General features: G+C 41.5%; 1 protein-coding gene across 3 annotated transcripts in view; it reads right to left on the bottom strand.

Annotated features, from left to right (window-relative positions):
• Positions 1-15549, bottom strand: part of TBC1D5 (TBC1 domain family member 5) — a 475979-nt gene that overhangs the window by 200074 nt on the left and 260356 nt on the right. For all 3 annotated transcript variants that reach the window (XM_075827228.1, XM_075827227.1, XM_075827229.1), the window contains 4 exons: positions 13009-13117; positions 1535-1624; positions 1370-1444; positions 122-189 (listed from right to left, as the gene is read on the bottom strand). In XM_075827228.1, the coding sequence (XP_075683343.1) occupies positions 122-189; positions 1370-1444; positions 1535-1624; positions 13009-13117 (342 nt within the window). The remainder of the gene's footprint in view (positions 1-121; positions 190-1369; positions 1445-1534; positions 1625-13008; positions 13118-15549) is intronic.

Here is a 15549-nt window from a genome sequence, read left to right as displayed (position 1 = left end):
TCATCACGTACAGCCTCTGTAACATCAGGTATTGTGTTTGCATCAGGTCCTAGAAGTTTCATGCTATGCGTTTGGGTCGAAATACTAATACGACAATCAAAAACACAACTTGGATACATACGTTCTTTTAACATCCTGCTCAACCATCGCTCGGAGATCTTTATCCTGAAAGAACCTATTCCAGAGACTCTATGAAAATATATATATATATATTAGAATTAATATGAAAATGACCTGATGACACCTTTGTCATAATGCAGTCCTATTATAAGGACATTCATGCAACATAATTTAATAAAGGGCAAAATTCTGACTTTTTTGATAATCAAGCATTGTAAAATGCAAAATTCCTTAGCCAGAAGTAATATTTAATATACTTTAATATACTATAAACGCCTGTCCTCTATAATAGCTGTACAGTGAGTTATAGAGATTATAGGGACTAGGTTAGGCTATGCTCAAACCACCATTAGAGGACAGGACGATACCATGGTTAGTGCTTGGTTTACATCTGCGTTGTGGTTTCCGTTTAGAAGTATAATGGAAAACATGACACTGTGCCGGATATGCCGCATGATGGATACGACCGCTGCCCAACAGGTTTCTTCATGGTGTCCGTTCCTCTGACAGGAAGACTAACGCTGCATAGAGCTCTACTCTACATGTAAAATCCGACAGAATCTGCAGAGGTTTCAGACCGAGCCTCAGATTCATATGCAAACAGAGCCGCATAGACGGCAACACCTCAGCTGCCTTAAGGGGCCGCCAGACTAGAGTATTTTAACATACAGAAATAACCCAGCATGCTCTGCTGTTTTTTTTTTTGCTAGAGTGCTGTGGATTAGTAGCTCGCTCTTCCTGTATTTAAACCATTCAATTTAATATCGGGCACATGGCATAATATAGACATAAGGTACATCAGTGATGCCAATCGCCGATACTGCAAGCGTGAACAGATTTAAGGGCTGTTCTTGTTTCTTAGGAGTCTGAGCTATTTTTAAAGGGGCTGTCTACTTTGTACAATCTTTCATTTAAAAGGTTGTATTATGACAGAAATTTATGGCATATAGATTCTAGCTAATAGATGAGGGTCCTGAACGGAAGACCCCTTCTACTCGCTCAGAATTAACTTATAAGGCATCTTTAGAAAAATTCTCTGTTCTGCAGGATGGCTGAGAGGGCTCATAGAATGGAGGGCAATAGATTTCATCCAGCCGATAAGTATTTAGGCCGACTGTTTAGTGAGGCGAATTGCGCCCGGCACATAAGCCTCACCGGAGCTTTCCAACAAGGCTTATTTGTTATAAGAAATGAAATATTGGGTTAGGTTTCCTTTAATGCAGCAGTCCTGAGACGGATGTCTACTTACCCCCTCATCCTGTGACAATGGATTATTTATCATTAAGTCCTGCTGTCCAGCAGCTTTCCTGGGATTTGTAATATGCTAAAATCAGACAAACACAACACCATTACATTTCTCTCAACTAGACATTGTTTCAAAGCAGCATTGGAGAATAGTGAAAATATCACTTACTATTTCCTTAATCTTTTTATACCACGTTCTTAACTCTGCCGTTTTACTTATCCAGTGGCTTCTGTCTTGGGGTAAAACATTTAGAAACAGCTGCCAATAAAAAATGGAAATGTGTTACAAACAAGCTTAGGAAAGGACATGGATTATCAAGGGAAAAATTTAATACATTGAGAATAAAATTGCAGGAACATGGAAAAAGCAAACATAAGCAGTACAGATATTAAGTTTGATGGGTGAGACAACAGGACAGCTCTCTAAAACTTCATGAAAAATGGAGAATGCCACATAATGGGCAACTTATGAGAGAAGACAACTGCCACGTGTAAGCAAAGGTCATGACGATGGGTCATCCACATAAACTAGCATTATATTTCATCACAAAATAGAATAGATGGTTTGTTGAAAAGTATAATATTCTGCACTTTGTCAGAGTTACTTTAAACGATATATGTGACCAGACCAGGCTGATGGGGAAACTTTTTTATGACCATGATCCCGTGTCAGTTTTTGGAAACTCAAGTGTCACGATCACTTATCTGGAAGCCAAAAACGTGGAGTTATAACAACAATATTCCCACTGCAATAACATTACCTAGCCTATAACTAGCATAACTTAACATACATACAAGGCTCTGTTCACACCTGCCGTGCAAGATCTGACATACCACAGAAGGACCGGTACCCAGCAGACCCCATTGATGTGGTTCAGTCAGTGTAAATTATGACGGTATCTGCGAACAGAGCCTCTGACGCAACTGTAAATATAGCCTTACAATCTCAAGCGATACAAGAATGAAGACCAATTTTTAAATATATCAGACTCTTTGGATATAATGCCCTATATTCAGCCCTGACATCCTTTCTCCTGTAGGATTTTAGTCAGTATTGTGATTTTAGCCACGAGCGTGATCCCTGTAGTAGGCATGGCGATGGAGGTCTCTGTGACTTCGGACTACTGCTTCCATCCATTGGCAATATGGGGGAAGCTGTAGTCAGAGACCTGTAATTAGACATCAGCACAGTCTGAGTGAGTGGCATAGATGCTGACATCACTCACCAGTATCTGCCTGTCCACTCCATTCTGAAGAGGTGGGCCAGAAGAGGGACCATGTAGAACAGAGGCTAGGGGAGTATTCTTTTTTTATTTTTTAAAAACCCATCAAATTTTTAAAGGAAAACTGTGTTTTTATGACATTTTACAATATTTCACAGTTTAAGGCTTTGTTCACATCTGCATCGGGACTCCGTTCATGGGTTCCGTCTGAGCTTTCTGTCAGGGAAAATGAACGGCGGAAATTGACACCACAGGGGAAATGGACGCCATGAACGGAGCTCAAACTGAAACAACGCAAACCATAGGTTTCCGTTTGCATCACCATTGGTTCCTACCATCCCCAAGTATATGTAGTTCTGGATGTACCTGCAGCGTAGGAACCCACCTTATAGAGGACGCCTTGTCGTGGCAGGTGGGCTCACACAATTTGAACCTCACTATTGTAAGTAGATTCAGCAGTAATGCTTATTTATTTATAGTGTTTCGGTGCCATTGGTGTTCGCAGAGTGCCGTCGCCATTTTCTTGTGTACTGCATTGATTTCAATGGTGACAGTTCCGGTGCAAATGGTTTCCGTTTGTCACCGTTGTTTAAGGGTCCCATCATTTTGACGGAATGAATAGTGCAGTCGACTACGGTAATGATTCTGTCAAAACGACAAAACCCTTAAACAACAGTGACAATTGGAAACCATTTGCACCGACTCCGTCACCATTGAAATACATTTTTCAGTTTGGATTCCGTTCATGGGTTCCCCTGACGGAAAGCTCAAAGGGAATCCATGAATGGATTCCCGACGCAGATGTGAATGAAGCCTAAGTCAAGTAAAGTTGAGAATCTTCGTAAAAATGAAGCTTTTCTTATCTTGCACAGAGTTTTAGTTACATGAGGTTTCATTGATCGCTCCCACAAAAAGATATAATCAGAATTCTGCTGGACTCCTGGTATTAGGGAGTAGAGCATTGTGGGAGCCGAGATGACCGTTATATTCATAGAACTAAGCGGTTAGGTCACATGTCGAAGAGTGAATGGAGCACTGAAGTATTAAAATCAGAAATGTACTGTATATGAATGGAGAACACAACATCAAATTAAAAAACTCAATAAAGCTATTTATTTGCAAAATTACTCAATGTTTTATTTAAACCATGAGATTAAGTAAAATGTGTAAATTTGCTTAAACAAAATAGGCAACATTGGATTACGGATTAAAGTAGTTGTCACATGAAGGACATTTATGCTCTGCCTGACTCATCCCCATTCAACTTAATGGGCAGGACCGGACACGGACATTCAAAATATGTACATTGCAGACAGGGGCGTAGCTAGAGGCTCATGGGCCCCGATGCAAAAATTCTTACTGGGCCCCCCCCCCGCAAACTTCTCATGGCCGACGGTCTGCTTTCAGCTGCATCGCTGGGTCTCCTAAGTGACCCAACAATGCAGCACTAGCAGCCGGGGGCGTCACTAAGGCTGGGTTCACACACACTATTTACGGACGTAATTCGGGCGTTTTAGCATTGAATTACGTCCGAAAATGCGGCTCAAAAGCGTTGGCAAACATCTGCCCATTAATTTGAATGGCTCTTACGATGTTCTGTGCCGACGGTCATTTTTTTTTTTACGCGTCGCTGTCAAAAGGCGGCGCGTAAAAAAGTGCCTGTCACTTCTTCAGACGTAAATGGAGCCGTTTTCCATGGACTCCATGGAAAACCAGCTTCAGTTACTTCCGTAATGGACGCAGCAAAAGACGCCTGCACATGCCATTACGGCTGAAATTACGGTGCTGTTTTCTCCTGAAAACAGCACAGTAATTTCAGCCGTAACGGACGCTGCCGTGTGAACATACCCTCAGGGCTTAAAATGTCCGGGAAATAGCCCCAATACATATGTGTCCGCCCCAAAAAAATGTGTGTATATGAGACAGCATAGCATATCTATAGCACTACGACCCTATAAACTATGGATAGGATTAGATACAGTGGATGAGCAGACAGTATCACACATGACAGGATTAGATACAGTGGCTCAGAAGGCAGTATCACACATGATAGGATTAGATACACAGCTCAGCAGACAGTATCACACATGATAGGATTAGATACAGTGGCCCAGCAGACAGTATCACACGATAGGATTAGATACAGTGGCTCAGCAGACAGTACCACACATGATAGGATTAGATACAGTGGCTCAGCAGACAGTACCACACATGATAGGATTAGATACAGTGGCTCAGCAGACAGTATCACACATGATAGGATTAGATACAGTGGCTCAGCAGACAGTATCACACATGATCGGATTAGATACACAGCTCAGCAGACAGTATCACACATGATAGGATTAGATACAGTGGCTCAGCAAACAGTATCACACATGATCGGATTAGATATAGGGCCCAGCAGACAGTATCATACATGATTGGATTAGATACACAGCTCAGCAGACTGTATCACACATGATAGGATTAGATACAGGGCCCAGCTCGCTGACATTGCGGCTCCAGCGCTGGACCCAGGATAGGTAAGAATAATAATTTTGCTTCTTTATGTGTTACTGATTATTTTTGTGTGTTTGTGTTTTTTTACAGGTTCGGTTGTTGGACTTCGGATACGAGGACTTCAATGACGGTGTTTTTTTTATTCTCAATAAAATGGTTAATGAGGGTTGTGTTTTTTTATTTCAATAAAATATTTTTTCTATGTGCTTGTATCTTTTTAAACTTTATTATCACCGCCTTAGTAATGGCCGCTGGCTGATTGACAACCTCCATTACTAAGGCGAGGCTTAATGTTAGCCGATGCAGAGGCTACACTAACCCCCATTATTACCCCGGTACCCACCGCCACCAGGGGTACTGGGAAGAGCCGGGTACAAACCAGTACCCGACCATCTGTAGTGACGGGCAGGCACCGGGGTGGCCGCAGGCTGGTAGTATTAGGCTGGGGAAGGCCAAAAACAGTGGCCCTTCCCACCCTTGTAATGCTGCCTGCTGCTGCTGTGTTGTATCTGGCTGGCTATGAAAATTGGGGGGGACCTGACATCGTTCTTTCCAATTATAATTTTTTTTTTAAATGACGTGGGGTCCCCCCCATTTTCATAACCAGCCAGATACAATAAAGCAGCAGCAGGCAGCATTACCAGGGTGGGAAGGGCCACTGTTTTTGGCCTTTCCCCTCCTGATAATACCAGCCTGCGGCCACCCCAGTGGCCGACCATCACTACAGATGGTCAGGTACTGGATCGTACCCGGCTCTTCCCAGCACCCCTGGTGGCGGTGGGTACCGGGGTAATAAAGGGGGTTAGTGTTAGCCTCTGCATCCGCTAACACTAAGCCCCGCCTTAGCAATGGATGCTGTCAATCAGCCGGCGGCCATTACTAAGGCGGTAGTAATATAGTTTAAAAAAAACCCACAAAGACATAGAAAAAATATTTTATTGAAATAAAAAAAAAACCCACACAGCCCTCATTAACCATTTTATTAATAAAAAAAAAAGCTGTCATCAAAGTAGTCCTGGAATCCTCCGTAGTCCAACGACCGAACCTGTAAGAAAACACACAAAAAATTATTAGTAACACATGTGTTAGGGTATGTGCACACACACTAATTACGTCCGTAATTGACGGACGTATTTCGGCCGCAAGTACCGGACCGAACACAGTGCAGGAAGCCGGGCTCCTAGTGTCGTACTTATGTACGACGCTAGGAGTCCCTGCCTCGCTGCCGGACAACTGTCCCGTACTGAAAACATGATTACAGTACGGGACAGTTGTCCTGCAGCGAGGCAGGGACTCCTAGCATCGTACATAACTATGATACTAGGAGCCCGGCTCCCTGCACTGAGTTCGGTCCGGTACTTGCGGCCGAAATACGTCCGTCAATTACGGACGTAATTAGTGTCTGTGCACATACCCTAAGGCTTAGATACAGGGCCAATGTGTGATAATGTCAGTGGGACCCTGTATCTAAGCCTACCACAAGGTAGGCTTAGATACAGGGTCCAGCAGACAGTAATCTTATACAGTATAAGATTACTGTGTGCTGGGGCCCTGTATCTAAACCTACAGTGTGGTAGGCTTAGATACAGGGCCCAGCAGACAGGATCACGCATGGGCCATGTATCTAAGCCTACCATGTGATTGTCTTAGATACAGGGCCCAGCAGACAGGATCACACAATCTGTGATCCTGTCTCATGGGCCCCCTAAGCCTGATACATCGTAGGCTTAGGGGTTGTGCAGTCCCTAAACATTGATGGCCTATCCACAGGATAGGCCATCAATAGCTGATGTGTCGCCCGGGACCCGCAAATCAGCTGTTTTGAAGGGGCCGCAGCACTCGTACGAGAGCTGCTTCCCCTTCATTTCACTACTTGCTCACACTGTGAATCGCCGACACCGATTCACAGTGTGACCGGAATGAAGTGACAGGAATGAAGGGGAGCAGCTCTCGTACGAGTGCTGCGGCCCCTTCAAAACAGCTGATTGGCGGGTCCCGGGAGTCAGACCTCGCCAGTCAGTGCTAACCTTACCTTCCTCTTCGGCTGCGGCGGGAGTTCTGTAGTCTCGATGCTGTGCGCGGCGGCATAGCGCTGTGACGTCATGCGCTGCGCACAGCGCTTGACGTCAGGACCTCCGCTGCGATCCGGAACCAGGAAGGTAAGTAAAGTATGTTACTATAGTAACAGGGGCCCGCGGCCCGAGTTACTATAGTAACTTTTTATTGATGTGGTGCGGTGGGCCGTGGGCCCCCCTGGCTTCGGGGCCCAGTCGCAATTGCGACCGCTGCGACCCCTATAGCTACGCCAGTGATTGCAGAGTTTGGTACTGCAGGGAAGGGTCCCGGGCACCCCAGAGAGCATCGCTAACCCCTTCGTCTACTGATGATGAGGGTCCCTGTCTAGCATCCCCACTGATCATACAATAGTCTATCCTTAGGAACCACTTTAAATATTGCAAAGTGAATGCACTTGTGTATGCTATTAATAATAATAATAATAATAATAATAATAATAATAATGTACTGACCATGAGTTCAGGTTAAAAAAATAAATAAATATATATATACACACACACACACACACATTTCCAAATGTGTATTTATAGGAATCTTAACTATTATATGAAATCAGAGTTTTAGCTGCGGAACGGATTCATGATGAATGGGCTGCACTGTTGTGCTCAAATCATCAATAGATGATCTGTATGATCTATAGGAGGTTTTTAATGGGGGTAAAGTGTCCATGTACATGCTCAGCCAGTGCTGGACGGGGGTGTTCTCTGTGTGCTGCATGCTGCGTGATTTTACCAATAAGTATTCCTCCCCTCTGATAAGTCTCAGCTAGACATCTCCTATAATCACTGACGGCAGTCAGAATGTTTTACTGCCCTCTCAGCACGTTTTGCAGGGATAGGTATTTTTTGAATAATAAATTCAGATCTTAGAAATATTAGTGTTCAGAGAATTGGAAGATTAATCAGCCTTAATTCATTTAAAAGATTGTTTCTGCTATAATTTATGGTCTTTGCTGAAGTATGGAGTTGTGCGTGCTTTTTGACTCATTCTCCTAGAGGAACCTCATGTCTTACCACTCAATATCTAATCATTCATTTAGCAAGTGTAAAGAATTACGGCATCCTTCAAAAAACAATTTACAAAGACAATATTTATATTTGGATTGATGTAAACTAAGTGGAAATAAACCAAGACAAGAACAGCAATAATACGTTGAAATATCAACACACTTCTCAATTTCAAGATTCAGAGGAGGACTCCATGAATATTCAAAAACTTTCCCATCTTCATCAAGCCAGGTGAAAGATACCCTGTTCTAAATACATGCCCCAAATACACTATATAACAAAAAGTATCTGGACCCCCGCTCTTAAGTACGGAGTTCTGGTGTCTCCACCACATCTATTGCAAACAGGTGAATAAAATCAAGCACATAGACATGCAACCTGTACAATCATAGGTAGGAGTATAGGTCATACTGAAGAGAACAGTAACTTTATCATCTCTTGCACACAACCAAGTTCGGGCCGTGAAAAACTGTCCGCGTGTCGGACGCATTTCCCGGCCCGACTACGGTACAGGTGAACGGGACTCCTGGCATCAGAGGCATTTTATGATGCTAGGAGTCTCTGACTCCCCACGGAACTGCTGTTTCGTACTTATACAGTACACTGGTAAGTCATAGGAAAGGGTTATTGTACAGAGTGATGTCACAGTATGGGAATAATGGATAATAAACATGGCGATCTTAACCCCTTAGTGACCAGCCTATTTTAGGCCCTAATTTCCAAGCTATTTTTTCGTTTTTCTATAGTCGCATTCAATGAGCTATAACTTTTTTATTTTTCGGTCGATATAGCCGTATGAGGACTTGTTTTTTGCGGGATTAGTTGTATTTTTTAAGTACAACTAGAGCCTATGCCAAGCCTCACATAATAAATGGAGGAACAGGGTGCGGACGGCTTCCTGCGCCCCCATTGTATTTAATTGTATCTGTGTACTGAGTACGCAGATACAGTTGAAACCGGGACAATGCCCAGAATCCGGGACTGTCCAAGTCAATCCAGAACGGTTGGGAGACATGCTGGATGTGTCAACGGGGTTTTTCAATCTTCAAAAATGATGTCTAGATGGTTGAACTGCAGTAAGCAGAACTGTAACTTAAAGCTCCTGGGCCCAATGCAAAATTGACCACAGCACCCCCCCCCCCCCATCTACCATGTGCTATTGTAATATGTGCCGTGCTTCATGTTAAGCCATAATTCTGGTGTCTTGTTATGTGGCAGAGGTGTCTTATTGTGTGACACATGACCATGCTCCTGGTGTTTTACACTGAAGACATGGTTATCTCCCCTTCCTCTCCACCTCCCTGTAGTAAATGGGACTTTACAAAAATTTAATATTACTACATTTGATCTATGGTGACATTGTCGGTGAGCATTCAGACACATATAGGTATTTTCTGAGTTTTTCATAAGCTCGGAAACCCCCTTTAATTATTTTTGATTGCCTGTGAACCTGCTCAAGTTCTGCTATATCCATGTTATACACAGGAACCTTAGATAACTTTGTCGTCATATGCATCAAGCAACTATGACGTCCATATGACAACCCCTTATATCAGAAATAGTACTTAATCACAGCATATATTATTTTTGGGTTAGGAAGGGGACATTGGAAAGTTTACCTTTTCCCTGAGCTTCACCTCTCATTATATTTTCCCTTGTACACAGTAGAAAAGAATGCATTATATAAATGGTCTTTATCCACATCCTCTTTTACCATTCCACCCAGATTATTTTCGAGAGGGCCATGATTTATTTTTATATTATTTTAAAAAACATTTTAAGATTAGTTTAACTCACTTTGTTAACAAGTCTCTCTGTCTCCAGATTTACTGCCACCACATGGACCGTCATAACATAGGGAAATAACGAATTCACAAATATTGGGGCTTATTTTGAAAAAAATAAAAATAAAATGCAACACGTAGGCCATGTCTCTACTTGGACCTGCATAAGGCTGGGTTCACACCGGTGTCAGTGTTTCAGTTATTCTGCCTAGGCAGGGCAGGATAACAACGGAAATTCAGTAAGCGACAGTTCCGTTGCAAATGGACACCAACGGCGGCCAGTGGTACCCATTGACTTTAATAGGACCTGTCTGGTTTTTGTCGGGCTGTTTGTGGCTTTACCGGAAACAATAGCGCAGCATGCTGCACTGTTGTCTCCCGTTACTTTTGGGCAGGTCTGCGATGGAGGCCCCTAACGAAGCCTCTAACGCAGATGTGAATGAGGCCTAGAACAGTGAAATGAAGAATCCACTGTCACTGGGATTTATAAAAAGTAGTGAAAAGAAAAATGTAGATGCTGCTGTAGCTCATTTGTCACAAATAAGGTATTACTCGCTAAGTTTAAATAGTTCTCAATTTCCACCGGGAATATCAAGCAAATAAATATGAATATTTGTTCCTGTTTCAGATAATATTATTGTCATTACCATTATGGTGATAATATATTCTCAGAGTGCTGCTTGTCTCTGCCTCCCATGTTGTCAAGGCAAGGAAAAGATGCCGTTTACTATAGGCAGGGTGTATTGTGAATGACGCAGGTTCTTGACATGCGATGACCCAAGTGAAAACGCAACTTGGATAGTTTTTATTTTTGTTTTTTTCTTAACGAAATGGAAGAGATATATAAAAACTAAAATAAAAGCAGTAATATTACAGTGACCAGAATGGTTCCTATAGATAACATCTGGATTTTTCTCTCAACCAATGTGTACTTGACTTTGGTGTCAGAAATGCTGTATGGGATTTGGGATATGTGTAGTCCTGTCAGTTTACATACAAACAGCATTTACTGATTAAATCTCTGTTATCCACATATCTATTACTGTATAACACAGATATTATGGCTCTTGTGTTCTTACGGAAATATTCTTCGGGTACGTCCACACGTAGCGTAAACACTGCGGAATTTCCGTGCAAAAGAAAGAGAAATTGATTGAGAATCCGCACCGCAGGTTAATTTACGCAGGTTTTCTGCTATTTTGCTCAGTCGAGTGTGGATGAGATTTGTTCAAATCTTACCGACTTTGCTGCTACTGTAAGGGCTCATTCAGACTAGCGTAATTCTCAACCGTGCGCTGTGCGTTTAAATCACTCATAGCACACAGACCCATGTATTTCAATGCAGCCATTCACACACGTGTTGTTTTTCATGCAGCGTGTGTCCGTTGCGTGAAACTCACTGCATGTCCTATATTGGTGCGTTTTCACGCACCTAGTCACCCTACGAAGTCTATGGGTCCGCTCTCCCGACATGTCTGCTTTTAGTAAATATTTTCATTCCTCATAAAATAACAATTCTGGAGCATCTTTTCTTAACACTGCATTGTGCTGTTCCTCTGTTATTCCTCCCAGAAATGTATGAATAAATTTACAACTGGGCGTTACCATTCCCCTATTCAAAAGGGAGTGTCTACACATTGACATTGTCGAATCAGTCCTGACAGTGTAAGGGTATGTTCACACAGAGTGTTTTCAGCCGTTTTTCGGGACGTAAACGTCCCGAAAAACGGCTGAAAAGTCGGAAGCAGAACGCCTCTGAACATCTGCCCATTGATTTCAATGGGAGAAACTGCATTCTGTTGCGATGGGCTCTTTTTTACGTGGCCGTTTTTCAAAACAGCCGCGTAAAAAAACGTCCGTGAAAAAGAAGTGCATGTCACTTCTTGAGCCATTTTTTGAGCCGTTTTTCAAAGACTCTATAGAAAAACAGCTACAAAAACGTCCGTTAAAAACGCTGCGAAAAACGCGACTTTGATTAAAAAACGTCTGAAAATCAGGAGCGGTTTTCCCTTGAAAACAGCTCCATAATTTCAGAAGTTTTTTTATTTTGTGTGTGCCCATACCCTAAGGCTTTGTAGGGACACGTACAATTGTTACAGCGTTATGCTTAGTGCAGACTATTACTTTACAATCATGGCTGACAGTGTCAGAGAGTGTAGGGACACACCTTGTTGACAAGTGGAATGGCAAAATCCAGTAGTTTATTCATACATTCCCAGGAGGAATAACAGAGGAACATCACAACATATGGTTTTAAGTAAAGATGCTCCAAAAAGTATTTACTACAACGGACATGTCAGGAGAGTAGACACGTCCTCTATAACCGATCAAATTCTATTGATTAGTAACTGCTTTTCCGATCCAATGCCCAAAAATAAGTGATTTCACAAATGGATAGCCTTTGTGCAAAGTTATTTATGCCAAGTGGCATAGAGAACTGCCAGCATTAGAGACCACGAGTGGCTAAAAAAGAAAACTTTTTCTTTCAAGAGGATTTGAAAAATGGATAGGAACAACTACCACAGTAAAAAAAAACGAAAAAATATGTAATAGGGAGTTGTGCGTAAAGCTATCCGTCCTGTTCCCCAGCAGTGATTGTATGTTATCAGCCGCGTTCATTTAAGAGGAGTATAATGAAAAGTCAGAAACTGCGCCACGTCAGCATGTCTGGGTAACAGGATAACAGGATATACAAAGTGTTATTAAGTATGACAGAAAGTGGCATGGCTTAGATGGTTTGTGGCGTGCCCTTGTATAAACAATGGACGAACCTGCCGCCACAATTCAACAGCGATATCAGAAAATGTCTCCGCTGAATAAACATTAAAAGAAATACAATGTTTATTCTTCTTTTCCTCTAATATCATCACAAAAAGTAGCTCTGTATAATTTCCCCCTTAAAAAAAATCCTGCACATAATAATAAAGGATTCAGAAACAGTAGATTCAGTCGCCTGGAAAATCCTATGACTGCATCAGTAATCTTCAAGCGCATCAGGTAAAACGTTGATACATTGCAACCGCAAACTATAAATAAATATTTTCTACTTACCTTCCAGCAAACACTCCGGAACCTGCTGCTTCTCAGCTGCCCATTAATCCCTTTCAGACGGATCGCTGCCAAATAATTGCTGTTTACAAAAAGTTCTTCCCATTCTTTGCTATGGAGGTAAATAACACAGATGTATTATATTTAAGACACATCACAGGAACACATTCGATTTCCCAAACCGCTCTAATACAAACAACGTTTGTGATCTGTTTAAAAAAATAAATAATTATTATTATTTTTTTTACAATGATTTTATTCAAGCATAGTTTTAAAACGCGTGGTTGTCTTTTTTTGGACACATTTCTTCTTAGGATTTAATGAATATGTAGATCGCTATAATTATGCCAGCTACTGAAATTCATAATGCCTATGGAGGCCATTCCATTTTCTCTAAAATGTTGGTATTGCAGTTCAGTGAATAAACAAGAAAAATGAATATTAATACGGGCACAACCATATTTCCGTGCACCGGCAGGAGAGAAAAGCACTGGAAGAATTATCTAAGAGGAACCGGAGCTAATAACTATTAGCTCCTCGATAAATTATTATTATTTGATTTTAAATTAACTTTTTTTTTTCTTCTTCTTTTACCCTTAATGATAGACTGGGCTGTTAAACATAATAGAGGACGGCATTACTTACTGGTAGTGCTATTACCACCGGAACGCTTATACTTATTTCTACATGAATAGTTTTAAATTTTTAACAGGTGCAGCATATTTAAATAAAAAAGCATAAAAAAAAATGAAAAAAAGCCAGACTGTATAAACTGTTAGGGAAGGCAAGCTTGAGCACCTTGCAGTACCTATGGCTGACTAGATAAACAACCTAAATATGCCTCCCAGGCTTAGACACACAAGGGGCCTAACACCTGTGCCTCATTACTATACAAGTAAATCTGCTCTACTGGGAAACGATCGGAAATTAATTGTCCCAAACCATTTACAGAGTTTGAACAAAAGAATTTGACTTGGCTTCTTTTCTGCCTTTCTGTGAATCAATCGCCACGAGTGACACATCATCGGCTGGAGAACAATACACGGTGACCTGACAAGACGACGCATGTTACAATTAGTAGACGGAAACAAGGTCATTGTGAAATAACGGAATCAGAGAAAGCCGGTTTTATTTTCTTACAGGATGAGATGCTGTAACAGTAACAACCAATCAAATATTGGAGGGGAGGGGGGGGGGGGGGGGGTTTACAAGTAAAATGCACTGAAATTCTAGTTAGGATTGTGCCAAACAAAAACTGGTGAACATGCAGTAGTGTGGCAAATTTATTGCCAAGTGCACCGGCCAAGAGATTGCACAAAGAAGAGAAAAGTGTCTAACAGGATGCGCCAAGTGTGCACCATTGTTATTATTTCGGCGCAGTTTCTGCCTGTCAGGTCTATTTTCGTCCGGTCTAACCTTAAGATAATATTAAACCACTGTTTCATTTTCTGACCTGCACAAGACCAGTTAAAGGGTTTGTCAGGGATAAGACAAAAGGTTCTGCTTATAAACCAGACACAGCACCACTGTTGCCCAAGCGCTGTTTCTGGTACTGCAGCAGAGCACCTTTCACGTGAATGGTCATGACCTGCAATACCAAATACAGCCACAGACAAAAGTGGTGCTCTTTCTGCAAAAGAAAAGAACTCTTTTTTTTCTTATCCTGGACAACCTGTTTTAGGCCTCCTTCACGCAGGTTTTTTTTTTGCAATTTTAAACTGCATAAAAAATTATGTAAAAATGTGCTATTTTTTTTTAAAGGTTACGTATTTTTTTTATTTAGTGTCATTTTGTACTGGAAGTTCTATAGAGAACCCTATGGGAAATCACCAGAAAAAATGTGATAACTAGCAGATACTGCGTTTTGAAAAAAGCCACTGACCCTAAAAATACCACAAACCAAAACACTGTGCTTGTAGGTATATTCACATTTTACCATAGACATTAGAGTAACTTCTGACTGAATAGTTTTTTGTGTTTTTTATGTGTGTTGTTTTTTGGGGGGGTGGGCGGTGTGGCACAAAAAAGAAAAAACTGCAAAAATCCGAATAAACATGTGTGAATGTTTGTTGGTAGCTGTGATAACTGATTTCTATAATGTGCTCAGACAGAGGTGCCTGGTTTATCTGTGGTGGCAATGGAAGAATTTTACTGAAATGTGTCTCAGAATTGTAATAGAACATCTTTGTGTAATAACATGTGTGTCTGTCAATGGGGAATTAGTAACTAACAGGGCTTGACCATGATGCACAGTATTATTTTATGCTAAAAAGTTCTCATATTTCTACCTAAACAAACTGGACAACCCCTTCTTCAAGGGAAGCCATAGTGGCGATCAGATGATCAACTAGCTCATGAACCTCCACTGTTAAACAGACACATCAGAAGTTTAGATGTAATCCCTACAAACACTAATAAAGTTGTAAACACTTAATGTCAAAATTTTTCCATAATAGGGGTTGTACAGGATTAGAAAAACGTGGCTGCTTTCTTCCAAAAACAGTGCCATACTTGTCTATAGGTTGTGTTTGGTATTGCTGCTCA

Source organism: Rhinoderma darwinii, chromosome 5, assembly GCF_050947455.1.
Source record: "Rhinoderma darwinii isolate aRhiDar2 chromosome 5, aRhiDar2.hap1, whole genome shotgun sequence".
NCBI classification, from domain to species: Eukaryota; Metazoa; Chordata; class Amphibia; order Anura; family Rhinodermatidae; genus Rhinoderma; species Rhinoderma darwinii.
The sequence above is the reverse complement of the archived record's forward strand: the minus strand, read 5'-3'. Positions and strand labels throughout refer to the sequence as shown.